Source organism: Prionailurus bengalensis, chromosome B3 (assembly GCF_016509475.1).
Source record: "Prionailurus bengalensis isolate Pbe53 chromosome B3, Fcat_Pben_1.1_paternal_pri, whole genome shotgun sequence".
NCBI classification, from domain to species: Eukaryota; Metazoa; Chordata; class Mammalia; order Carnivora; family Felidae; genus Prionailurus; species Prionailurus bengalensis.
Genome location: NC_057355.1, coordinates 17,310,881 through 17,337,001, shown reverse-complemented (window position 1 = coordinate 17,337,001; position 26,121 = coordinate 17,310,881). Strand labels below are relative to the sequence as shown.

The 26,121-nt window shown below is 51.3% G+C and overlaps 1 protein-coding gene across 1 annotated transcript in view; it reads left to right on the top strand.

The window, feature by feature from the left end:
• The window catches only part of IGF1R (insulin like growth factor 1 receptor), a 309,821-nt gene extending 284,902 nt beyond the window's left edge, over positions 1-24,919 (top strand). Inside the window, exons 19-21 of the mRNA XM_043554778.1 lie at positions 1,452-1,581; positions 7,650-7,784; positions 17,213-24,919. Coding sequence (XP_043410713.1) covers positions 1,452-1,581; positions 7,650-7,784; positions 17,213-17,594 — 647 coding nt within the window. The 3' untranslated portion in view covers positions 17,595-24,919. The remainder of the gene's footprint in view (positions 1-1,451; positions 1,582-7,649; positions 7,785-17,212) is intronic.
• The last annotated feature ends 1,202 nt before the right edge of the window (positions 24,920-26,121 follow it).

The following is a 26,121-nucleotide window of genomic DNA, read 5'->3' as shown; positions in this document are numbered from 1 at the left end:
TTTGTACTTGCAGTTTTTCTCACTAACATTTGGAATTTTTCTTTTGTGCTGTGGAAGAAATAGCTTGTGTTCTTTTTCTGGGATTTCTTTTTTTTTTTTTTTCTCCTTTTTGTGCAAGTAAAGACAAGTCCTCTCCTCTGCATGTCACTGGATTAATTCTGAGATAGGGTTCCAACACTTGGTTTTTATTCCTCACTTGGGTTCAAAAGATCTGTTTTTCCAATGCCCGGTGTCTCATGGAGTACAAACATGACAAGTAATTTCACCAGAGGCAGCTGTTGACCCCTCAGCTCAGTACAAGTAAATTGTGTTGGTTAACGTGCAAGGAACTTTATTCCCTGTGTTTGCTTTGTAGCCTAACCGCTTTGTGGCACAGTTAGAGACATGAATGAACATTTTAGAAAGGAGAGCAGCCCTTTCTCCTGGGGAAGGAAACGGAAGAGTCCCTGTAAGAAAAGGTTGGGTGATTGAGTGGAAAATCAAAATCTGACAAAGAAGCGATAATTTAGGATTATAAAGCAGGCCTGCCATCAAACATAATTATGTGACATCTTCTAGAGACATGGAAAATGGAACAAATTTTCAAAAACGAGTAGGAGCATTATGTTGAAAAACATTATTGGGTAATAGCTTCAGGGGCCTAGTAAATAGCATCTCCTAGCATCTTACTGTGTACTTTTCTTTCCCTGTGAATTGGTACTTTCAATATTTTCCCCCTTATTAAGCAGTAAAACTATTTTATTTCCTCTGGCAGTGGGGCAGTGCTACCAAGTAAGAGTCAGAATGCTCTTATTTATTTCACCAGGTTCTAAAACCACATGTAAATGACCTTTGGTCTACACGTGAATATTTTCTTGATAAAGTGGGAGACTTGGTAATTTATAAACTGCTTCTCACTTTAAATGAATAAAGGAATTAACTTTTTTATTTATCTGTTTCTTTATTTGGAATGAAATTAAATTTTTTTATTTTTATTAATTTTTTGAATGTTTGTTTATTTTTGAGAGGGAAAGAGAGACAGAGACAGAGTGTGAGCAGGGGAGGGGCAGAGAGAGAGGGAGACACAGAATCCGAAGCAGGCTCCAGGCTCTGAGCTGTTGGCACAGAGCCCGACGTGGGGCTTCGACCCACAAACCATGAGATCATGACCTGAGCCGAAGCCAGATGCGTCACCAACTGAGCCCCCCCAGGGGTCCCAACTTTTTTTTTTTCAAAGGACTCAAATTGTAAACCTATTTGAAGCAGACATTCATTGGTATTTACTTGTCACAGGATTAATCGATCAGTCATCCCTTATCGATTCTGCCTTATACAATTGTAAATGCTGATACCCAGCCTCCTGAGAGTGTGGCTCACCCGTGGGTGCCCCACAGCTGTGATGGGACATCTTTGCTTCCGCCCTGAGAGCTGCTCAAAGTGCGTCACTCTCGTGCCTTCTCTCCACCTTACAGATTTCGGTATGACGAGAGATATCTACGAGACAGACTATTACCGGAAAGGAGGGAAGGGGCTGCTGCCTGTGCGCTGGATGTCACCCGAGTCCCTCAAGGATGGGGTCTTCACCACTCACTCTGACGTCTGGTATGAGAGTCTCCTTCTGTAATGCGAGCCCAGAGCCCTCCAGCTTCCACAGATCCCACTGGCTCTGTCTCGAGGGCTTTATGTTTCTACTGGTCTCTATTCATCGTTACCCCGTTTCCAGCTTTGGCCAAGCGCTGTGTGGGCCATAGTCCCGCACGGTTGAAGGGCTCCTGTTGTCAGTGGGCTAGCTGAGGACAGCGGGCATTTGTGGGCTCTAAAGAATTTGTGAGACCCACATTTCTTGCAGTCCTTAAGTACTCAGTAAGTGGCGAGGACCCCTTGAGAGACAGACCACCAGGGGCCGGGACGTGTCCGAAAACTTCACCTCTCCCCTGGCCACCTGCCCTCATTCCATCTTTCCCAATAAATAGATAACGTGGTGTGTGTGCGGCTGCCTCACCTAATTACAACTCCGGATTGCAGACATTCCTTTGTTCACACCCAAAGCTTGTGAGTCTGGATGTGTTCTCTCATTGGTCCCATCTGCTGTCTGTCCTTTTTCAAAGGACTTCACCATTGTGGACCCAGGGATGAGGTAGAAAGCACAATGTCTCCCTTCACAATAACGTATCTTGGGGTAGAAAGCTTAGCTGAGGAGTACAGAGGACTCTCAGTAGTGCTGTTTCCTGTGATACCTCAGCAACACTGTGGAGAGGAGGCCAGGTTCTGAAATACAACTGAGGTCCTTGGCAGGCTGAGGCCCTGGCACATCTACCTCCTAGAACGTCAACTAGTTTCTTGGCTGTCCTCTCGGGAGGTCCCATTGCTGGTGTGTTAAGGAAATGGGAGTTGTTTACTCAACTGTCTGGACGACCACATAGAGGAGCTATTTAAATAGTGACCGACATCATTTTTTTTTTTTAACCTCGTGAACCTTTCATAGTTCAAGGGCCTTGGATCTCACTACGAAGACAGGTGCAAATTGGAAATAGCATTTGAATACGACCCGGCAAAGCGTGATTGCTTCTCGAGTTCACGTACGAGATCTGTTTTTGCAGTCGGCCTGTCCAAGATAGTTAGCTCTTTGCTGTCAAATCAAAGTGCTCACCACCATTTTTAGATGTAGAGATGATGGGGAGAGAAGGTCTGTTCATGCATCTGATTATTGTAGCCTCTATACCTCCCAAAGCTCTGAGGTCAGCTTGTAGTACAATAAAAGAGAAAACCGTGCGAGCCAGGGACAGCAGAGGCAGGATGAGAAGATAAAACTAGAGTTATTAATATCTCACAGGCTGATTTTGCCCAAACCCTGGTTAGCAACGAATGCCACCAGCAGCAGCAACAGAGGGACATGCAGGGGGTTCGATGCCAGTTTTCTCCCACTCGACGGCATCGACATTAAGCATGAGTAATATGTGTATGTAAACAAGAGTGTCTATTTGATAATCATTCCGTTCAGTGTTCAGGCATTAACAGTGCTTTAAATTCTCTCTCTTTTTTTTTTTTTTTTTGTAACACAGCCTTTGAGGGTAACATGGGTAGGGTAGGCCAGGACTTGGTGAATATGGAAGGTTCCTCAGCTGCCTAGGATCTCAAGCCCTCCCTGTCAAAGGAATGGGAGTCACCTTAGATTGTATTCAATAGCACAAAACAGGTGTTCCCAAATAGTTGAAACTCTAGATAGAGATACAGAGAATTGTATTTGACTGTGTCAAAGAGACCTCAGCATCTTTGGTTTGGGAGGCACTCCCAAGGTTGTGTCCAGCCCCCACATCCCACCCGTGGCCTCTTTGACAGCTAGTGGTTAGGCTTCTGCTCAAATGTCTCCAGGACTACTTGTCTTCTCCCTCACAAGGACAAGCCACCCTAACTCTTAAGACGCCCTTGTTCTTTGCAGGTCTTTCTCATATGATGCTTAAGTCCGCCTCTTGGTGACACCCGTTGGCCCTCCTCTGTAGCACAGTCGTATGCTCTCATCTGTTTTTGACGAGACGGGCCTTGGAGTCACAAGGAAGTGGTCTCTTTTCTCTAGTTTGAACACTTCCACATTTTCCCAGTGCCCTCTGAGATTTTATTCCCAGGCCCTCGGGCTCTGTGCTTCCTACTCCTGCAGCTCTGTCGTAGCACCGTGTCCTTGCAGGATGATTCCTTTGGCTTAGAAGACACAAGTGTGCCCTCCAGGTATGGAGGGAACCAAGCAAAAAACTAGGCAGTTGGAGCCCACAAGTGTGTCCCCTCCCTGGGCGTCTGGATCACCCTCCAACAGTCTTCATTTCTTGACTTACTAAGAAGGTTTCCAAACTTCCACAAATACCTAGGCCCGCACCCACTTAAAATTATTTGCTTCTTTACTGGCTAATTCACGTCAGCGGGGAATGTGGAGATCTGTGTAGGTCTCAATTTGCTGGTGGGTGGGACACAGACATGATCCTGTCGTGGTGTGCTGAGGTGTGGTTCCTGAACGCTGGCCCCAGGTGGCAGTGATGTGTGAGAGTCACATCAAGTTGTACCTTCTTCGGGGCAAACCCCCCAGTGCTCATGATTGGAAAAGACGTCACACATACTCTGGTTTCTCTTCAGATCGCATAAATCTTTCGCCTTTTAGAAAAGATGTCATGCAAAGACATTTGTCTAGTGTTTACAGATGAAACCTGTCCACAAAATTCATGACTCGGTACTATATGAAGGCATTGAAACCAGCGCCCATGCCGTTGTAAATCATCTGCTTTGAAAAGTACACAGGCTTTGCCTCTTAGTGTCCCTGTCTGGCCGTGTGGCCTTGGTCAAACCACGGGGCATCTCTGGGCTTTGGCTGCTCAGCCTGTGAGGTGCGGTCTGCTTTGGAGTGTCTGTACTCTCTATTAGGCCTGCAGTAGCTCGCTGAATGTTTACACGGCTCCTGCGGCAACTAGTGATGCCAGGGGGGCATCTTGGTGTGGGGTAGAGATGGTTCAGCCTTCATTCATTGGACTCGGCCGGTCACTTCCCGTGAAGGGTGACCAGACTCCAGCATTGAGTGGCCCTCCCTGACGAGGAATACTGACATCACACAGGAGTCACTCCAGGCCAGCCCTGTTACCTGCTGTGTGACTTCATGCGTGTGACCGTGAGGACCTGGTGGGGCCCAGGAAATGCTCAGTGTGTGCAAGAACAGGGCGACTAGAGACCGACTCCCTGTCCTGGAAGGGTGAAGCCTTGTGGAGAAGAGGAAGTGATCCTGACAGGTTGGAGTCACAAAAGCCTGGCCAGAAGAGACGGGGCCGTGGGGCACCCTGAAGTAGGAGTGTCACTTACAAGGCAGTGGGGATGCAGGTTCTAGACCGCGGGAATGCCGAGAGAGGCTATGGCGGCAGGACACGCTTGCGAAAGACGGTGGGACTTCTTGAGGGAGTTAGGGTGGAGAGAGAGCAAGTAAGGCCTCAGATGTTGTGTCAGGGGCTTGGGCCTGATTCTTCAGGTTCTGCAAAGACGCATAAAGCTTCTGAAGGAAGAGCGACACGGGAGACTGTTTTAAGATGTTCATGTTAGCTAGAGCATCAGGCCGCATCGTGAACGGTGCTAGCACCAGAAAGGAAGAGTGCTATAGGCCGAGGAGGACCGTCAGTGCCGTGGTGGATCCTGAGGAGGCCGAGGGAAGGACGGCCTTGGGTTGACTGCTCAAGTGAGGCAGGACACCAGCTACTTGAGGCCAGAAGAACAGGACCGAGAGGCAGAGCTTGGGCTGAGACACGGGAAGTTTATGGATAGCCAAGTGACCGGGAGCTTGAAACAGAGCACCGGGAGCCGAAAGAGTCCGTGCGGGAGCCGTTGAGTGAGAATGGGCTGCTTGAGAGGGGCTGGCCCCACCGGCAGAGTCTGTGGAGGAGAAGGGGCTCTGGGGGGGGAACTGTGTTGTTCTCAGAGGATTCCTCAGGCCAGGCCTGCAATCAGTAAAAACAGCCACACTTGTCATTCCTTGCACTGTACCACATTCCAGACATGAAGGTTGGGAGCTCCGAGGCACGCTGCCGATGTGACCAGGCCCACTCCAGTATGACATCCCAGCACCAGAGTTGTGGAGAAGCTGGCTGCTTTCAGCCCAAGCCTCTGAAGTGTGCCTTCAGCCACACTTAGGCCTCTGGGTCTTTGGCTTTTCTAGGTCTCTTGTGCAATATAAAGGCTATTTCTTGGTCACTGGAAATTAAAAAGGGCCTTGGGTGAGTCGGTCCTCTGCTAAGATTCTATTTATGTCTGATATCTGTTCTTAGTACAAAGTTGCACAGAAACCTTTTTTTTTTTAATGTATATTTATTTATATTTAGAGAGAGAAAGAGCATGCTTGCGAGCAGGGGAGGGGCAGAGAGAGAATCCCAAGCAGGCTCCACGCTGCAGTGCAGAGCCGGACATGGGGCTCGAACCCAAGAACCGTGAGAGCATGATCTGAGCTGAAATCAAGAGTCGGATGCCTAACCGACTGAGCCACCCAGGCGCCCCTGTACAGAAACCTTTTGCTCACAGAAAAGTAGCTGTAGCTGAAGCAGTGAATAAAACATTGGCTCAGGCTCCGGGCCAGGATCCCGGGAGCTCTCGGTGGGAAGCGCCAGGCCCCAGAATTTTCAGTGTGGCTCTGCCACTAGCACCCCCTGGCCCTTCCGCAGTCCTGTCGGAAGCCCCTCGGGCTGTTTGCTGCCGACGAGCCTGCTTTATTCTGCTGAAATGAACTGAGTGTAAAGGCACACAGACCGAGGAAAATTCGTGCGAGGTGGCAGTGTTGGGAGGCCACCTTTATTTTGCAGGTTACAGAATCTCCTTTTAAACATTATCTGTCTGAACTTTCTGTGTGCGTGTCCACGTATTTTAATTTGTTTTCCAGCAGTTAGATCTTCTAAACCAGCAGGCAAAACTGTATGCATAGCGGAATGGCTCACTGCCCCCGCTGCTGAATTTATGCCTTGGCCCCTTTGCCCCTCAGCTAAACTCTTCTTAAGGATGCCTCCTTGCCTGCCAGCCCGCCGTCAGCCAATGCTGTGCTCCTGGCTTCTCTCGCTGTGAGACTAAGCCCCCGTCACATGTCACAGACCGGCAGCTCCCCAGCTCACTCCCACAGGGCTTCCCTCCCCACTGGCCCCACTGGACCTGTGAGATCCCCTTCCGAGCTTTCTAACCCTCCAGACCTGTGGAAGTCAGAACTGCGGTCAGAGACCCAGGCGTCAGTATGTTTTGAAAACTCACCAGGAGGGGTGCGGGGGTGGCTCAGTCTGTTAACTGGCTCAGGTCATGATCTCAGGGTCTGTGGGTTCGAGCCCCACATCGGGCTCTGTGCTGACAGCTCAGAGCCTGGAGCCTGCTTTGGATTCTGTCTCTCCCTCTCTCTCTGCCCCTCCCCTGCTCGTGCTCACTCGCTCACTCTCTCTCTCTCAAAAATAAATAAACATTAAAAAAATATTTAGGAGCACATGGGTAGCTCAGTCGGTTAAGCATCTAACTTCAGCTCAGGTCATGATCTCACGGTTCGTGAGTTCGAGCCCTGCGTGGGGGTCAGCACAAAGCCTGGAGCTTGTTTCGGATTCTATGCCTCCCTCTCTCCCTGCGCCTCCCCCACTTGCACTTTGTCTCTTTCTCTCGCTCTCAAAAATAAATAAACATTAAAAAAATGTTTCTAAACTTGCCAGGAGACTCACTCCACAGCCAGCATTGAGAGCTACTTGGGTACAAGTTTCCAAAATAGGGGAGCTTGTTGAATGGCTTGATTGTCCCAGGCTGTATTCGAGGTCACTAAACCACTGTCCCGGCAGGGCCTGGGGACCTGCCTTTAATTAGAGGATAGAGCACATTTGGGAGACACTGCCCTATTGGGCCCGTGGCTGGGACCAGGCCCTGAACTCAACCTGCCCGGCGTTCAAATGAGAAAGCAGGTGCTTCTGAGTCATTCAGGGGGCACTGCAAACCACCCCCTGCTACAGCTTTGCCCACACTGTGGGAAGACAAGGGCCACGCTTCGCCGCTGCTGGGCACACTGGAGGACGCTCGCTCAGTCAGCACGCCGAGGGCACGTTTTCAGCACCCGGGGTGGGGAAATGCTGGAAGGGAAGGGGCAGTGAGGGCTGCCCGCCCCTCTCTGAGCCCTCACGTCCCCTCTCTCACCCTAGGTCCTTCGGGGTCGTTCTCTGGGAGATCGCCACGCTGGCCGAGCAGCCGTACCAGGGCTTGTCCAACGAGCAAGTGCTTCGCTTCGTCATGGAGGGCGGCCTTCTGGACAAGCCGGACAACTGCCCCGACATGCTGTACGTACGCCTGGGCCCCTGATGCCCTCCCTCAGATTCCCCTCCTCGATGACCCTTCCTGGGTCACCCAAGATGGGTGGTTCTTAGAGCCAGTCTCTGCAGCCCGGCAGGTGGAGATGAGGGGGCAGGGTGCAGTTTGGAAGGGGGTTATCCTGATGGAAGGACCCTGGGCCTTTGCGGAGCCACCTTAAGTTCACCGCATCTCCCTTAATCTTTTAGTCCTGGTTTGCACCTGGGGTCTCAGGCCAGACATCTCTGGGAAGTATTTGACCAAAGCGATCCACGCAGAGTTTAAGAAAAAGTGGGGGAGGGGGCAACAACATGGCACTGGTTGCTCTTAAGCCAAATCCCGGAGCCTCTTGCAGCCTTTGGCACGACTGCTCTGGCACCACGTAGGGCAAACCTCAGGCCGCTTCCCACCGCGTGCCGCCTCCACCGTGGCGCCCCCCCCCCCCCCCCAGGTTTCTTCTCTGCTGAGTACTGACCAAAGTCATTAGCTGTGAAAGCAACACGCTTTCTGGGGCTTCACCCAGTGACCCATGGGGACCGGGAATGTGGTTCAGCTGGCCCGTCAGGGGGCCCTGACACAGCCCCGGGGGTGCACAGCTTTGGGTGCTGGCAGATTCATCACCTCAAACCGCTTCTTTTTAACGACAACAACAAGAACATTCCGCTTTTTGTTCCTGAGGTTGTCCGATGATGGGAGGGTGTCCGTGATCCCTCCTGGGCCTCGCTGCTCAGCATCCTTAGTCGCGCTCCTTGTTGGCGCAGGTCAGAGCTGTCGAGGGCGAGAGGGCCTCACTGTTCACAGGAGGAACGAGTCAGACGAGGCTGTGAAGGTGTTCTGTGGTTGGGTCATTGGGTGCAGGACAGGAGCAGGGAGAGAGTGTGGACTTGTTTTCCACGTGGACGTTAAGGCAGGGCTCAGAGAGTCTTCTGGATCCCAATGGGTAGAGGTAGGCTACCACTCATGCCTCAGGACCAGTTCCGGAATTTTCCAGAAATGTTCTTCAGGACAGGTGTGGCTTCACATTGGGAGCAACCCCGGAGGAGATGTCAGGCCGTCTCTGTGTCTGTGTGGAAGACCCCCCCCCCCCACAGATATGCCACCTGCACGCGCACCAGGCCCCCAGCGAGCAGGGGCCCCAGGCCAGGCCTCAGGGTGGTGGGTTTGCCACTATGAGTCTGATACCACGTCCGCTGGGGACCAGGGAAACTGGCCTCGACAGTCCTGAAACCTTTGCTCCTTTGAGTCTCTCACAGTTTCCTTGGGTCAGGACTCTGGACACGGGTGTGCCGGCCCCTTGGCTCAGTCTCATCAGCCCGAAATCCAGACGTAGCCTGGGGGTGCCAGCATCTGAGGCTCTGGGCCTCCGGCAGGACTCATGCCTAGGGCTGCAGAACCGCTGGCCTTCCGGAGGATGGGTCTTCTCCCACCGGAGTGGCTTACTTCTTCAGGGCCAGCAACAGAATCTCGGCTGCTTTTACCATTCGTTGTAGCTGATTAAGCCACATCCAGCCCAGATCATCTCCCTTAACTCTCTAGTTAACTCAGAGTCAGCTGATGAGAAAACTCCATAACGAGGTGAAACCCCATCATCTTTCTTAGTCTGACCCACATTCAGGTGAGGGGTTATACAGGGCGTTGACCCCAGGGGCAGGAATGTGGGGGAGCATCTTAGAATCGGACTACCACAGCTTGGGAAGCAGAAACCACTGTCCATCAACAAACCAGGGTTTTGTGTATTTTTTCTGAAGCACTTTGTTGCTACCAAAACTGAATCCACGTCGATGTGGTAGGCCTTGTTCCCATGGCTCTGACCATGCGGCTGTAGGACCTCTGGGCTGGGGGACTCGGTGCGGCACCCCGTGCTTCTGGAGTGCATTAGCTGAGCCTTATGCTTCCTAACTGCTGCTTCTCAATATTTGTTCAGCTGAAGCCCAGGGATAGCTGGTATGGAATTAAGAAAGAGGACCCAAGACTGCCATAGGGGAAGCAGCATTCTGGCATCTACGTGTGTGTGTGTGTGTGTGTGTGTGTGTGTGTGTGTGTGTTGAGGGTGGGGGAGCCCCCTGATCATTTGAGCCTGGGGCTGGACTAGGAAGCCTGCATGGGCCTGGACATGGGGTGCAGAGTAGACCCACCAATGACAGGAGGCCCCATTTCTCAGAGGGCCGTGTATATGGGTCAGGGAGGGGGGATGGGGTTTCCCAGATCCCTCAAGAACCTTCCCAGTTAGCCTCTTCAGGTTTCAGAACCCAAAGTTAGAAGAGACTCAAAAAGTCACTTAGTACATGTTTATTAATTTGCATTTATATTAAATAGGTACATAATAATACATTTAATTTACATGTATACACACACACACACACACATATATATATATATAGAGAGAGAGAGAGAGAGAGAGGCAGGGAGAGAGGGAGGGAGAGAGAGAGAGAGAGAGCACACAAACAGGGGAGAGGGGCAAAGAAAGAGAAGGAGGGAAATCCCAAGCAGGCTTTGCAAGCATGGATCCCAACCGGGGACTTGAACTCACAAACCCGTGAGATCATGACCTGAGCCAAAACCAAGAGTCGGACACTTAACTAACTGAGCCACCCAGGCGCCCCTCACGTTTTCTTCCCTAGCATGGAAACGCTTCCTCTGTGCACCTGTATTAGTTTTTTACACAGTGGGTCATTATCCCAAACCCAACAATGAGCATTTACCATCTCATGGAGTTTCTGAAGGCCTGGAACCTGGGAGCGGCTTAGCGGGATGGCTCTGGCTCAGGGTCTCTCACGAGGCTCCAGTCATCAGAAGGCTTGACTAGGGCCGGGACCCACTTGCAAGTGGCATGCAGCTGGCTTCTCCAAGCAGGGCTTGGCAAACTTACCTCTAGAAAAACAGATAGGAAGTGTTCTCAGCTCTGTGGTCTCATACGATCTCATTGTGCAAACGCAGTCACAGATGCCACGTGAATGAGTGTGGCTGTGCTCCGGTAAAACTTTACTTGGGGATACTGAGATTTGAATTTCACATAATTTTCATGTCACAAAATATTCTTATTTTGATTTTTTTTTCAACCATTTACAAATATAAAAACCATTCTTAGCTCAGAGGCCTCACCAAAAAAATTGGACAGTAGGCTAGTTTTGGGCCATGGGCCTGTAGCTTGCCCAAGAGCAAAGGACTCCAGAGCGGAGCAGATGCCACAGTGTCCTTCATGGCCAAACCTCAGGGGTGGTCCTCTGTGATGTGGGAGGAGATTACGGGAGGCATGAACCCCAGGAGGTGGGGATCACTGCGGGCTGGGTACCACACCCCACTGACTCCCAGGTTGCCTCACAGGTGACTGTTCTCCATGAACAGTGTGGTCACTGTATTCTTATCAGCTCATTATAAGAAAAATCTTCCTTCAGAGAAAAAAAAAAATCTCAGTAATGGAGTATAAGGAGTGATGCCTGCTGAGTTTGCATCCGAGGGTCTGGTGCCAGAATAGAGGCTGATCCTGGGGCTGATGGTGGTGTAGGAAGCTTAGCCACAGTCCGAGAAAGCAGGTGTCGGTTTTGTTCGTGTGGTTTGGGGTAGCGGGAGGAGAGGTTTTATTTTTGAGCTGTCTCTTTGACTCAGAGAAACGGCCTCTGAGAAACTTTGGGACTCCCTAAAGTTGATCCACCTCCCGGTGACTGGAGTTTTGGTATTAATTTAATATGCCTGGGAAGCAGCCCACCTGCCATGGGAAAGGCGGTAGACTTCCTGTTCCCAGCATAGAGTGACAAGGAAATTCACATGGAGAGGTTACTCTTGGATATTACGTGTTTAATTCCGGAGGCATTTCTGCTTTGCCCTCCAGAACCCCCCTGGCAAATTGTTCTCCCTCCGAAGAAAACAACAGAATGGAAGGAGGTTAGCTGATGGCGCAGGGAGTGTCCGTGTTGTTCATCTGAATTTATTGATGAGCTTACGTAAAGAAGAAGTGTTCTGGGAGAGAGGTTCTTTTGTTACGGGGCACAAAAGAGCGCACTCCCGTTTCTGCCAGAGGAGAGGAACGTCACTGAGCTCCTGGGCGTTGCCCAAAAGCCCTGCTGGGCGCCCAGGTGGGAAAGAAACCACTGCCACTGTGTGGCTCCAGAGGTGTGAGCGGGCACCAGTAGGGTAACCTGGGGGCTGGCGTGCAGCGGCTGTGGGGGGGCTTCGGCTCAGCAGCAGCGTCTTGGTGGTAACTACAAGCAGGTGGGATGGGCTCCTCTGGAGCAGCCAAGAATCCCTCTCCCCTCAACCGCGCAGAGCACTCAGGCTTTAAATCGATGACAAAGCCTGTCCTTAACCTTCTCTTAAGCTCTCGTCTCTGTACCGCCACCGCGAGTGTCCTTGAGCGCCTGTGTCTGCGTGCCGACCGCTGACGTCCCAGAGACAGGGCTGCGAGGCGAGGCCCCAGCTTTCAGAAGCTGGGTGGCAGAAGGACCGGGTTGTAATGCTGCAGGAGAGGGCTCGAGCAGAGGTGCAGCGAGCTGTAAGCCCTGGGCCAAGAAGCCATGTCTTTTTCGGTAAAACTTCCACGGTGCCACAGGTCCAGATCCTTGCCAGGGCAGTGCTCAGTATACACAACGCAGGAAAGAATTGGAACTTTTTACCCCAGAGAGTCACGAACTCACAGAGGAGACTGACACACATTCAGGGGACTCTGGTGGTTCTTGTAGTCTTCAAATATGGTTTTCCCCCTTGCTGTGATCCTGTGCTGGTTGTGTGGGAATAGGGTGCTTGAGTAGAATCCAAACAGTCAGGAAGGGCCATTGGTGCGTGCTTGGCCTCGCAACTACAGGCCGTCCCGTGGTACCTGGGCCCTGAGTCTGGTCTCAGTCCAAAGCCAGAGTGACATGGGACAAGGCGAGGGGCAGGCCTGCCGTCCCACTGGCAGGCGCCGCTGAGAAGCGGCTCATAAGACAATCCTGGCTGTTCTAGGCTGCCAGGAGGAGGTGGAGGAGGGGTGTGCCAAGCCCTGCAGGGCCTTTCTAGAATCTGGTCTTTGTTGCATCGGTTGGGTTGTCACGGGGCCGAAGCTGGGCTGCCTCTCACACCTGGGCTTGTGATCACCACCTGCGTGCATGCAGCAGGGCCTAGAGGAAGGTGGCGATCCTGAGGCCCCCTATGTGCAGGATGGGAGGGGCCGGGACAGTTGTCCCTCTTCCCTCACACCACCTCCTCGGGTCCCACTTGCCTCTGTGAAGTGGCTTCACAGCAGGGCAGCAGCCCCCTTTGGTCCTGTTCCTGCCCCGGGTGGAGGGTCTGCACATCCCCTCACCCCCCACGAGGGGGCCTTGGGTAAAGCACTGCTCCAGAACGGGCTAGTTCTAAAACGTGCCTTTAAAAAAATTTTTTTAATGTTTATTTATTTTTGAGAGAGCGAGCAAGCAGGGGAGGGGCAGAGAGAGGGGGAAAACATGTGCCTTTTTAAAGAAGAGTTTTATCAGCTCATAAATCCTTCTAGAGTCTACTGGAAAGTTTTCTTGTGGAGATAGTGTAAACAAGGTCTTGAGTCCTACAGAGTAAGAAAGACTTCCTTTTATGGGCAGCCCTGGAAGGCTTTAACAGAGGCATCACATGGTTTGTTTGTGCTGATGTCACTCCAGTCACTGGTGGCACCTCTCAGCACCTCCCCCCCTCCCCCTGGCCACAGGGGCACTGAGCCAGGGCACATCACATGTTCTTGGCCTTGGCTGCGCTTCTATTCAGGGACGAGTCAGTCAGCCAGAGAGGAAATCACAGCCGAGCCACAGAGAGGGGTTTCGAGTATTTATGGCCCCATTTGTTGGGGGTGGGGGGTGGGAAGGGAGTCCTTTCTCTTGGGCAGCAAAGGGAGGTAAGGGAAGGCAGGCTTGTGTGCCACGTGACCCCAGGCAGGAGCTGTCACACGGTGACTATGAGGACAGGAACGGCTCTCCTAGGGGGACCATGGTTTCCCTTGTTGAGGTGGAGAAAATTCCTTTTCCTGAGGTAGGTGGTTTTCAAAGCACAACCATACTCTTTCGCAGAGAATGCCATCCTGCTCCCGCCTCACCAGTTTGGGGACCTTGGACAAATTATTTACCCTCTTGGTGTTTCTGCTGCTTCATCTACAAAATGGGGACATGTTACAATGCACCTACTTCTAGGACTTGAGAGGATTCAAGCAGTTCACACACACAAAACCCCGCCTGCCCAACACCCTGTGTGTTACTGGGTGCATCAACCAAAGGTTAGCCCTGCCACATGGTTAGCGGCGTGGCCAAGGCGAAAAATCTGGTCTTCGTATTTTGTCCACATCTTTTTCTGCTAGAGCACGAGTGGTAAACGTTTTCCATAAAGGGCCACACGGCCGGTATCTTGGGCTTCTAGGCCAGGTAGTCTCTGTTCCAGCTACTCACCTAGCAGGTGTCCCTTGAAAGCAGCCACAGACATATGTGAACAGATGGGTGTTGCTGGTCCAGTACAACATAATCTGCAAAAACTGATTTCTAAAACCCGGCAGCGACACAGGCAGAAAGCCTCTCTCAGGCTCCCACCCTCCCTGCAGGTCACGTACTCTTCCCTCCCGGGCCAGACTGACACCTTTCCCCGCAGGACTTCCAAGGTAGCTTGGCCAGGCTGGCTTAGGCTTTGTCTTTGCAGACTGGTCTCCGTGCCGCCTGGGCTTCTTCCCTGAGGCCAAACGAGCAAGTGGTCAGTCAAGCCTTCCATTTAGCTGTTTTTATTGAAAAGTGTCTTCTTTAGCCAGAAGTTTTTTTTTTTCAATATATGAAATTTATTGTCAAATTGGTTTCCATACAACACCCAGTGCTCATCCCAAAAGGTGCCCTCCTCAATACCCATCACCCACCCTCCCCTCCCTCCCACCCCCCATCAACCTTCAGTTCTCAGTTTTTAAGTGTCTCTTATACTTTGGCTCTCTCCCACTCTAACCTCTTTTTTTTTTTTCTTCCCCTCCCCCATGGGTTTCTGTTAAGTTTCTCAGGATCCACATAAGAGTGAAAACATGTGGTATCTGTCTTTCTCAGCATGGCTTATTTCACTTAGCATAACATTCTCCAGTTCCAACCACGTTGCTACAAAGGGCCATATTTCATTCTTTCTCATTGCCACGTAGTACTCCATTGTGTATATAAACCACATCTTCTTTATCCATTCATCAGTTGATGGACGTTTAGGCTCTTTCCATAATTTGGCTATTGTTGAAAGTGCTGCTATAAACATGGGGGTACAAATGCCCCTATGCATCAGCACTCCTGTCTCTCTTGGGTAAATTCCTAGCAGTGCTATTGCTGGGTCATAGGGTAGATCTATTTTTAATTTTTTGAGGAACCTCCACACTGTTTTCCAGAGCGGCTGCACCAATTTGCATTCCCACCAACGGTGCAAGAGGGTTCCTGTTTCTCCACATCCTCGCCAGCATCTATAGTCTCCTGATTTGTTCATTTTGGCCACTCTGACTTAGCCAGAAGTTTTTTTTTTTGTTTTGTTTTGTTTTTTTCAACGTTTATTTATTTTTGGGACAGAGGGAGACAGAGCATGAACGGGGGAGGGGCAGAGAGAGAGGGAGACACAGAATCGGAAACAGGCTCCAGGCTCTGAGCCATCAGCCCAGAGCCCGACGCGGGGCTCGAACTCACGGACCGCGAGATCGTGACCTGGCTGAAGTCGGACGCTTAACCGACTGCGCCACCCAGGCGCCCCAGCCAGAAGTTTTAAAAATTGTTTTAATGTTTGAGAGAGCGTGAGCAGAGGAGGGGCAGAGAGAGAGAGGGAGACAGAATCGGAAGCAGGCTCCAGGCTCTGGGCTGTCTGCACAGCACCACATGTGGGGCTCGAACCCACAGACTGTGAGATCATGAGCTTAACCGCTTAATGCCCCTCTTTAGCCAGAAGTTTTAAAACAAACAGAGAATAGTATCTTCTGGCGAGAAGAGTAATGGAAGGGAAGGCTCTTCTGTGCCAAGCTCACGCGAGAAAGGGCCGCCCGCCAACCCCTTCTCGGAACCATAATCTCCTCTGGCTCTGTGGCCAGCCTGGATGTCAGTCACCCTCCTTTTTGCTCCCAAGGTCCACTCAGCTGGGTCTCTCTGCATTCTGGGTTCATAAGAAGTACGCCCTCCTCCCCTGGTCATCCTGAACCCTTGTCCAAGCCCAGGCCTCCCCTGGGTCCAGGCTGCTGGCTGTACCACAACACCGTCCCTCCTTCTTCCTTGTGCAGCCTCCTGCTCTCCGGCGGGGGGCGGGGGACGGCCACCTCCTGTGGTCCACTGGACTCTGAAGGCTTCACAGAGGTTTGTGGCCCAAGTGCCACCGTGGTCCAGCTGGTGAGACCCGGGACAGGCTTCATGCCATGTTCTTTGCCCGCCCGCTTGCCTAGGCAGGGCCCCTCGCACCTTCCCACCTTGTTGGCATCTGGCTACACGTCTTCATAGGACTCTGATTCATTTGGCTCAGACTGGACCCGAGGCCAGAGCCCGGGTGGTGGGGCAGGCAGCAGGCAGCCTGGGCGGCGCTAGACCGGGACCTCAGACCCTAGATGCACGCTCCTTCTGTCTTGTGGCCTTCCCCCGTCACTGCCAGCCGTGCCCGGCCCCAGGCCCCAGAAACAAGCTTAGAAATTGCATAGGTGGCACGAAAGGGAGGGTCACTGTCGGGATAGCTGTGATCGCTCCTAAGCCTTTTTTTTTTTTAAGTTTATTTTTATTTATTTTGAGAGAGTCCAAGCAGGGAAGGGCAGAAAGAGAGCGGGGGGGGGGGGGGGGGGGGAGAGAGAGAGAGAGAGAGAGAGAGAGAGAATCCCAAGCAGGTTCCACATTGTCAGCACAGAGCCCAATGCGGGGCTGGAACTCGCAAACTATGAGACTATGATCTGAGCTGAAGTCGCACATTTAACCGACTGAGCCACCTAGGCACCCCTCTTTAGCCAGAACTTTTAAAACAAAACAGAGAATAGAATCTTCTGGTGACAACAGTAGCAGAAGGGAAGCAGTGGAAGTCAAGAGTCAGATGCTCGACCAACTGAGCCACCCAGGTGCCCCCATTCTTAAGCCTTATTAGTGAGAAACCAGAGGCTTCCTGCACTCTAATTCTGGAAGTAATGTTTCACTGGTGGCTCCAAGAGACACTTCAGATAGGACGCTCTGTAGGTTTTTGTTTGTATTTTTATTTCTTAGCACTGTCCCCATAACACCTGTCATGCCAGACTCTGTGTAAACCTAGATTTGTCCTCAGGAAATGAGAGGTTGGGTTTTGGCCCCGGGGAGGGTCCTGGGTCCCCGGAGCGAAAGCGGCGTGGGGCCAGTCGGGTGGTCAAGAGAGAAATGGCCCAGCTGCCTCCCTGCTCTCAGTGCCTGCGCGTGGGGGGAGGCCACAGCAGGTGGCCCCGGAGCCACCGTGCGCGGCCGGGCCCACCGTCTGTCTGTCTCCGCCTCAGGTTTGAACTGATGCGCATGTGCTGGCAGTACAACCCCAAGATGAGGCCTTCCTTCCTGGAGATCATCAGCAGCATCAAGGACGAGATGGAACCCGGCTTCCGGGAGGTCTCCTTCTACTACAGCGAGGAGAACAAGCCGCCCGAGCCGGAGGAGCTGGATCTGGAGCCGGAGGACATGGAGAGCGTCCCCCTGGACCCCTCCGCCTCCTCGTCCTCCCTGCCGCTGCCCGACAGACACTCAGGACACAAGGCCGAGAACGGCCCGGGCCCCGGCGTGCTGGTTCTCCGAGCCAGCTTCGACGAGAGACAGCCTTACGCGCACATGAACGGGGGACGCAAGAACGAGAGGGCCTTGCCTCTGCCCCAGTCTTCGACCTGCTGATCCTCGGATCCCGGATCCCGTGCAAACAGTAACGTGTGTGCACGCTCGGCGGCGGGTGGGGGGAGAGAGTTTTAACAATCTATTCACAGCCTCCTGTACCTCAGTGGATCTTCAGAACTGCCATTGCTGCCCACGGGAGACGGCTTCTCTGCAGTAAACACATTTGGGATGTTCCTTTTTTCAATATGCAAGCAGCTTTTTATTTCCCTACCCGAACCCTTAACTGACATGGGCCTTTAAGAACCTTAATGACAACACTTAATAGCAACAGAACACTTGAGAATCGAGTCTCCTCACTCTTTCCCGGTCTCTCCTCTCATTATCTGTCTCCCTCCCTCTCCCCCCGCCCCTTCTCTCTCTCTCTCTCTCTCTCTCTCTCTCTCACCTTTCTCTTTCTTTCTGCTTCATGATAGAAAAACATTTGCCGCAACCCCAGCTGGGAAGCCCTTTTGATCAGATTGAGGAAATGGCTGTCCCTCCCTGCGGCCCCCACCCCCATTGCCCCTGTACACACCTGCCTGTCACCGTAGGTCTTTATAAACAAAACAAAACAAAACAAAACACCTTGAGACGGGATTTTTTTAACTGTATCTTTAACCTTTTTAGGGACATAACGAGATTTAAAAAGGGCCATCATTCATTCAAGGTTGTCACCATTTTAATGCTGCCAAATTCTGCCAAAACCCTGAACTTCCTCCCTCACGACCCCCGCACTTATCTCCTTGTTTCCAGAGGCATGGGGCGAGCATGGTATCTAGTCACGTCATTTAAGAGCCACGTGGATGATGCACTCCATCTGGTCGCCCCTGGCGTTCTTTTCAAGTCTTACGTTCACACAGGTCTGATCGCTTTCTGACTAGGCTATTGTTTGGGGGGAAGTGGACAGGATGGGATTTTCTCTCGGTGGAGACTGGGAGAAGTTGAACCCGGCTTCCCTGCCCCTCTCCCCCACCCCCACCTGCTAGCCCCCCGGAATTGTGGAGGAAACAGGCCCTGTCGTGAGCCTGGAAGACAGGCTTTGAGTCAAGGTCATCCACGTGCCAGTCTCCTGTCCCCCCCCCCCGCCCTTGGCCCCCCCGCTCCCGGCCCCCAGGACACAGATGGGAAGGGGTTTCCAGGGACTCAGCCCAACTGTTTATGCAGGTTTGCAAGGAAAAGAAATTCAAACACCACCACAACAGTAAGAAGCAAAGCAGTAAATGGATTCAAGCATTCTAAGCTTTGTTGACATTTTCTCTGTTACTAGGACTTCTTCATGGGTCTTACAGTTCTATGTTAGACCATGAAACATTTGCATACACATCGTCTTTAATGTCACTTTTATAACTTTTTTACGGTTCAGATATTCATCTATACGTCTGTACAGAAAAAAAAAAGCTGCTATTTTTTTTGTCCTTTATCTTTGTGGATTTAATCTATGAAAACCTTCAGGTCTACCCTCCTTCCCTCTCTGCTCACTCCAAGAAACTTCTTATGCTTTGTACTAGAGTGCGTGACTTTCTTCCTCTCTTCCCAGTAATCGATACTTCTCGAACATAATTTGCCATGAACTGTTTGATGCCTTTTTATAAATACGCCCTCCCCTCCCCGCTCCCCCTGCCCGTTAGTTACGTTCTCACCCGTAGGCTGTGTGGGCACGAGGCTGGCGAGGGAGGCAGCGCCCCCCACCCCCCACCCGGCCTGCTGTCTCACCGCGCTGGAGTCTGTTACAGTGCAAGACATGACGCAAACTCAGGTCAGAAAACAAAAGGTTAAATACGTCGCACGTCCTCGTTCAGTGTTTCTAGTCGCGTTGTTGGACAGTCTCACCTTCACTTTCCCTCACCTTCGTTTTGGTTGTGACACACATATCTCTATTTTTTTAATTCCTGGGTACAACAGCAGTTTGAACTGCAGACGCTAGGCATTTGGATTACTTCTTTTTTTTTTTTTTTTTTTTTTTTTTTTTATGGATATTTAATCCTTCCATCCCATGAAAAACAGCTGCTGAGTCCAAGGGTGCAGCGGAGCGGGGTCCGGCGGGCCCCTCCATGGCCTCCGCCACCACCCTCCAGACCCACCTACCTGTCTCCAGAACCAGAAACTCCCTGGGGGGCCTCCTGGGCACTGGCGGGGAGGGAGCCATGGGGGTGGCCTCCTCAGGGCGTCAGCCAGCCCCCCACCCCCACCCCCTCCAGGGTGCAGTGCCGGAGGGGTCGGGCACGCATGGGCACCATGGTGGCCGATGGCCCTGGAGCCTGGTGCGCTCCCCGGGGGGAGGGGGGGGGTGGGGGGGCAGGGGAGGGACCAGAGCCCTGGCGCTGGCTCGCTTCTCCTTGGCCAGGAATCCCAGTCCTCGGGGCCCGGGGGTCTTGTTTTGTTTAGTTTTTAGCACTTCTTACCAGAGTGATGACAGCACCCGAGTTGCTTCTGGGATGGAAATGTTTCAATTACGAGGAGGAACAAAGCTAAAGTCTGATGGTTGCTAGTCGTGACGAGATGAAACACGAGAAAGCAAGCATGTCGTGCTTTTTCTGGTCAGTACCTTAAGTCCTGCGATGTTCTCTAGCCTCTGCCCCATGGTTTTTCTCCCTTAAGAAAAAAAAAATGAGAAAAAGAAAAAAAGTTAAGAAGGTATTCTATGTAGGAGTTCTAATTTATTTTGTGATACCAGTTTCAATCACTGTAGAGAAGCCCCCAGTGATGAATTTAAATACTGAGGAAAGGGTTTTGTGTGCGTGTGCGTGTGCGTGTGTGTAAGACAGGACAGTTTTCGGGTTTCTTTTGGTTTTTTGGTTTTGTTTTCGTGTTTTGGTTTTGGTTTTCAAACATTTATCTACCTCACTCTTCTTTTTTATATGTGTATATATACAGAAGAATACATATCCCATCTCTCAGCACCTGACAATATGCCGTTGATATCGGTAACCTCATCCACACCACAGGCCGAGCACATGAGGCAGGGAGAGGCCAGGAGGCTGCATTCGGGGGTCGAAGCAACACTAACCCGCCTCTGCGCTCATTTCAGACAGCTTGCCTTTCTCCCAGATGTCTCGTTTCTTCCTCCTCCTCCTCCTCCTCCTCCTCCTCCTCCTCCTCCTCGCTTGGTCTCCTAAGAGGCTCCTCCTTAGGATTCCCTTCCTGGCGGGCGGGGGGAGGCCGCCCGGCTGTCCCAGACCGTCACTGAAACGGACTTTGCGCAGAGTGAATGACACACAGATTCTGTCATCCGGAAGAGCGCTCGTTTTGCAGGTTTTGAGGACAGGGAGCACCGCGGGGGGCGGGGGGGGGGGGCAGTCAGTCTCTGGGCGTAACCGCACCTGTACGTGTGCGGTGTCCGGGTCTCGGGCCGCTGCTCTGGCCGCCGAGGCCCAGGCCTGCGCCGGTTCAGTTCGGTGGTGCGGCCACATCAGCGCTTTGAGCCCCTGGCCTGCCAGGCCTCCTGCCCGAGAAAGCAGGCCTTCCCGCACTCGAGGATGCACGTGGGAGAAAAGCTACCCCCCCCGCCCCGCCCCCCAGACTGTTCCTCCACCTCACCCTCCTCTCCTCCTCCCCCCGCCCCCCCACCCCGGGGAAAACAGAGACCAAACCTGCGGGCTGGAAGGGGCTGGCGGTCGGCGCCTGGCCTTCTCCCCGGGTGGCACTGCCTCCTGCCCGGGGCCTCACCTCCATCCCATCACCTGCTGCTCCCGGGCGGACGGCGCGCTGCCCACTTCCAGACGCTGCTCTCGCAGGCACCGGTGATACTCTCTGGGAGACGCGGTGGCGGTTTTCCCGAAGGGCGGTGGCTCCTTTCAGATCCCGCACCGCAGTTCCGTCCTGCGAGCACACTACTCTCTTGCCCCAGCCCCCTGGCATCTTAAGGTCACTGAGAAATACTGTCGGATCAGGGTTTTCTTCTTCCGCACTGTAGGTGACCCCTGGGAATAGGAGCCTCTCCTCTTTTGCACAAACCTACCGGTTTCCACAACTGGATTTCTACAGATCATTCAGCTGGTTCTAAGGGTTTTGTTTCAACTGTCCTCGAGTTGTTGGTGTCCTTCTGTCTTTGTTTTACGTAGGTGGTTTCTCTTTAAGTAGAAAGAAAACAGTAATAGCGTAGTGCCCATCCTAACGAAAGCTTCAGAAACACTTAAATAAAAGAAAATTTTGCTTGCGTGACGGTGCAGTCATTTTACTGGACCAAACCACCCACCTTGACTTTACCAAGGCATCATCTGTCCGCAGTTCTAGCCTCATTTTATGCTGATTTTCCCACCTCTTCTTGATTTTTCTCTTTCGTATGCTCCACATAATTTAATCAAGCTGCGTTGTGGCATTTTTCCACGCAACCTCCTCCTGACGGCAGCTCACGCTGCTTGAAGTGACGTGAACCACTGAGGCACATCATGGAATTGATGTGAGCATTAAAACGTTAGCACACACAGCCCTTCCCCGAGGCAGCAGGAGCTGGCGTGTTCTGGAGACACTGTCGAACGTCAGCCGTGTGACGCCCAGACCACTCCAGCTCTCCTTTGTGGGATGTCGTGACGTTTGACACACAGTTGGAATGAGCTTCCTCCTTGGAAGATGGAAGACCGTGTTCGTGGCCGGCAGCGGCCTCTCCTTCCAACCTGTCTCTTAGGACTTGGGACGACATTTCAATGGTAGGAAAAGTGGCTTGGTAAAAAAAAAAAAAAAAAAAAAAAGTGGTGACTGTGGAACTACCCGACGGCAAAATGCTTGGCGTGAGGTATGGTGTGTTTTGGTCGGGATAACAGATTTCCGAGCCGAGTATGATGCCAAATTCTAGGCCAGTCTGTCCCACCAAAGCCTCTTTCTCAGCGGCTCACCTCCGTCGGTGGGCGGCTGTGCGTGATGCAGGCTGCTGTTGTGGCAAGGTCACACTATAGTTCAGATCGGTGAGAAGGCTAGGATGCTTGGCCCAAGGTCCTCAGCTGTCACTGCCGGGTCCTCCCCGGGGTGGCCAGTGTCAAAGGCAACTCCTTTCCAAAACATAGGCACCCTCCGGTTGACAGTAATGCTCCACAGTATGCCTTGGCCCATTCCAGCAGTCCCAGAAACGCATTTAAGGTTTGGGGTTCTTTTGTTACTGTTACTTCTGTGTTTGTCGGCTGTTTTTGTCATTGTTGTTGTTTTTGTTTTGTTTTTTTAATTTCCTGGGCTAAGCAGCATTGGGCGATACGGACCAGATCCATTCTCTAAGCACCAGTGATGAAAGTCAAACTTTCTTCCTCCCCTCTGACTAGTCGGTGGCACAAATGAGAACTTCAAGAGAGGATGTTGTGTAGATTGAACCTCTGTTGCCAGAGATGCTGAAGATACAGACCTTGGACAGGCCAGAGGGTTTCATTTTGGGCATCCGGCTTAGATGGCTAGTTGGTCATTTAGAGAAAAAGCAGATGAACACCCCTTGAGGGTGGGATGATCAGGCAGCGGGAAACCACTGTACCAGGGTCATGACGTGACATGGAGCAGAGTGGCGAGCAGAAGGGTACAGGGCTAGCAAGAAGTGTGGGCTACGTTTTGAACTTGATGGTTTCTGACGGTATCAGACCACATCAAGGCGCAACAGTTATCCAAGGGCATTTGGTTTCAACAAATAAACCTGACATCCTACTTTGGAAACGGTCGTTGCAGTTAAGTGAGATCGTTCAAGAATGCGAACTGCATCACAACGGTCGGTTGTCAGTTCTGGGGCATGACTTTAGGGTTTTGTTTTACTTTGTTATGCAAGAACATAATGATCACTCATCTGTACGTCCACGTTTGTGTATGTCCACATCTTTCTGGTAAACATTGTTTTAATTAGTCACTCATTAGTGTTTTCAATAGGGCTCTTAAGTCCAGTAGATTACGGGTAGTCAGTTGACGAAGATCTGGTTTACAAGAACTAATTAAATGTTTCATTGCATTTTTGTAAGAACATAGAATAATTTTATAAAATGTTTGTAGTTTATAATTGCCGAAAATAATTTAAAGACACTTTTTTTCCTCTGTGTGTGCAAATGTGTGTTTGTGATCCATTTTTTAGGACACCTGTTTACTAGCTAGCTTTACAATATGCCAAAAAAAAAAAAAAAAAGTTTTTGTTTTTGTTTTTTTTTCCCCCTGACCCAGGCCGTTGGTTCACCCTCTTTTCCCCCATGCTTTGTGCCCTAGTTTATAACAAAGGAATGATGATGATTTAAGAAGTAGTTCTGTATCTTCAGTATCTTGGTCTTCCAGAACCCTCTGGTTGGGAAGGGGATCATCTTTCACTGGTCATTTCCCTTTGGAGTGTAAGACTGAAGGAGCCTCATTGGCCAAGCACCCAGCAGAGGCGTTGCAGCCCAGCGGTGGCCCTGGCACTCCTGAGCGTCTGGTTTGGTTGGTCGGGCCGTCACCGTGGGCATGCAGTGCCTGGAGAGGGAAGGACCTGATGGAGCGGTGATCACAGCATGCAGACTTATCACGCTAATGATGATAACTCTGTGCGCACAGGCCGTTTGCTTACATGCCTCATATCGTGATTAGCGCTTTGTTCTAACAAGGAAGAGACCCTATTTCTTTTCTTTAAGGCAGAACACCGAAGATACATTTTTCCAGTCCAAAACAAGTCCTTTTGCGTAAAAAGTACACACACACACACACAAAAATGTGTTTAAGTCGGACTCCATTTCCTCTCGCTCCCAATGGATTATTGGCCATGTCTACACTACTCCACAAAATCTCCATCGTTAGAAACATCTGGATGTTTTGCACTACATGGGAGAAAGGTCCAGAAACAATTGGTTTTTTGTTTTCAACTGTTCATTCAGATGTTTGGCGTTGCATACACACACCCACAGGTGGAACAGGTGCTTGGCGAAAACACCTGTCTGCTTTCTAAGCCAGTGAGGTTGAGGTGAGAGGTTTGCCAGCGTGTCTACCTCTGGGGCAAAGAGAAAAAAGAATCAAACCAGAAGGCGCAATGGAATGGATGCATCGCAAATAATGCATTTTCTGAGTTTTCTTGTTTAAAAAAAGTTTTTTAAAAAAGTATAAAAAAAGGTAATAACATGGCCAATTTGTTACATAAAATGACTTTCTGTGTATAAATTATTCCTAAAAAAAAAAATCCTCTGTTTATATAAAAAAAAATCAGTAGATGAAAAAAATTTCAAAATGTTTTTGTATATTCTGTTGTAAGAATTTATTCCTGTTACTGCGATATACTCTGGATTCTTTACATTATGAAAAAAAAAAGAAACTTTGTCTATTTTGAATGGCTGAAGCTAAGGCAACTTTAGTTTCTCTTACTCTGCTTTTTTCTAGTAGTTAAAGTACTACATGGTTTAAGTTAAATAAAAAGAATTCTGTATGCATTTTTGGTCTCTGATTTTGTTCCCCTCCCTTTCTGGAAGAGTCCCCACGCTTCTGAGGCAGGGGAGCTGAGCTACGTGTGGCATGTGTGTGTTCACACATGTCGCTTGGAGGTGTTCTGCGTGAAGGCTTTGCTTTATTTCTGACAGCTGAGTCTTTGCAGCATGCAAATTGCTGAAGACGGAAGCTCTTCTCCCTCCCTCCATTAAATCAGCTAGCAGAAAATTTGAATACATAAGATAGAGAAATCTGTACTTCGTTTTTGACTGATCCGTAGACTTTTCCTGTACCTTCCACTGACAAAAGTTAGGCCGAGCCAGGTTTGCCCTCGGGTGACTCTGGGACGAAGGACTCCAACTTCGCATTTCCCTGTCCTTGTTGGTACCTCTTGGCCAGCATACCTTGTCAGGAGGCATGTGAGACCCAAGCAGGCCCACACGGGGATGTGGCCCCCTGGCGGTGTTCAAAATGTTACTTTCTAGCTGATGACCTTGGCCTGTCCCGGGGCCTCTACAATCTGGGCTTCCTCCCCCCGACCCCAGTGTGGGGGGGGGGGGGGGGAGGATGGCTATAAGAAATGTGAATATATGTTCAAAGGCAACAAGCTCTAAGTGTTCTGGAATCAGACCAGAAATGCATAGGCACATCAGGCAAGCTGAGCATTTCACGAAACTTCGATCGTAAGAAACTACACTCCAGGAACAAGGTCAGACACCGTGTAAAGGGCAGGGTAGCAAGGTGCGGGCAGCAGAGGTCAAAGGCCACGGTTATTTCAGATCCGATGAGTCGCACAAATACTTGGACCTAAAAACAAAAGGCCTTTCTCAAAGAGAGGGCTGTCTGAAGCTCTTGGTGTGCCCCAGGGTTTCTGCTCACCCCTGGCACTCGGACCGTCAGTAGCCCGATGAGTACAGGCGGACGCACTTCCGAGGCACGGGCGGGGGTGTGGGCTGCCGTGGGGACACAAGACCCAGGCGCGGTGCTCCCAAGATCCCCGGCCGATCAGGGTCGCGCTCCCAGCTTGTGGCGGCGCCTTCCGCGCCCGTCCTCAGCCGGAAGCGGCAGCAGTGTCTTCTCAGGGTGAAGGTGCTGCGTCTTTACAAACGTTAGAGCCTCTCCCCACCGCGCCACTTCTTAAAGAGCACAGATCCCGCGGGGCTATTTCTGTACTTCCCCGGCGGGTCCGTCACAAGCCCAGATTCTG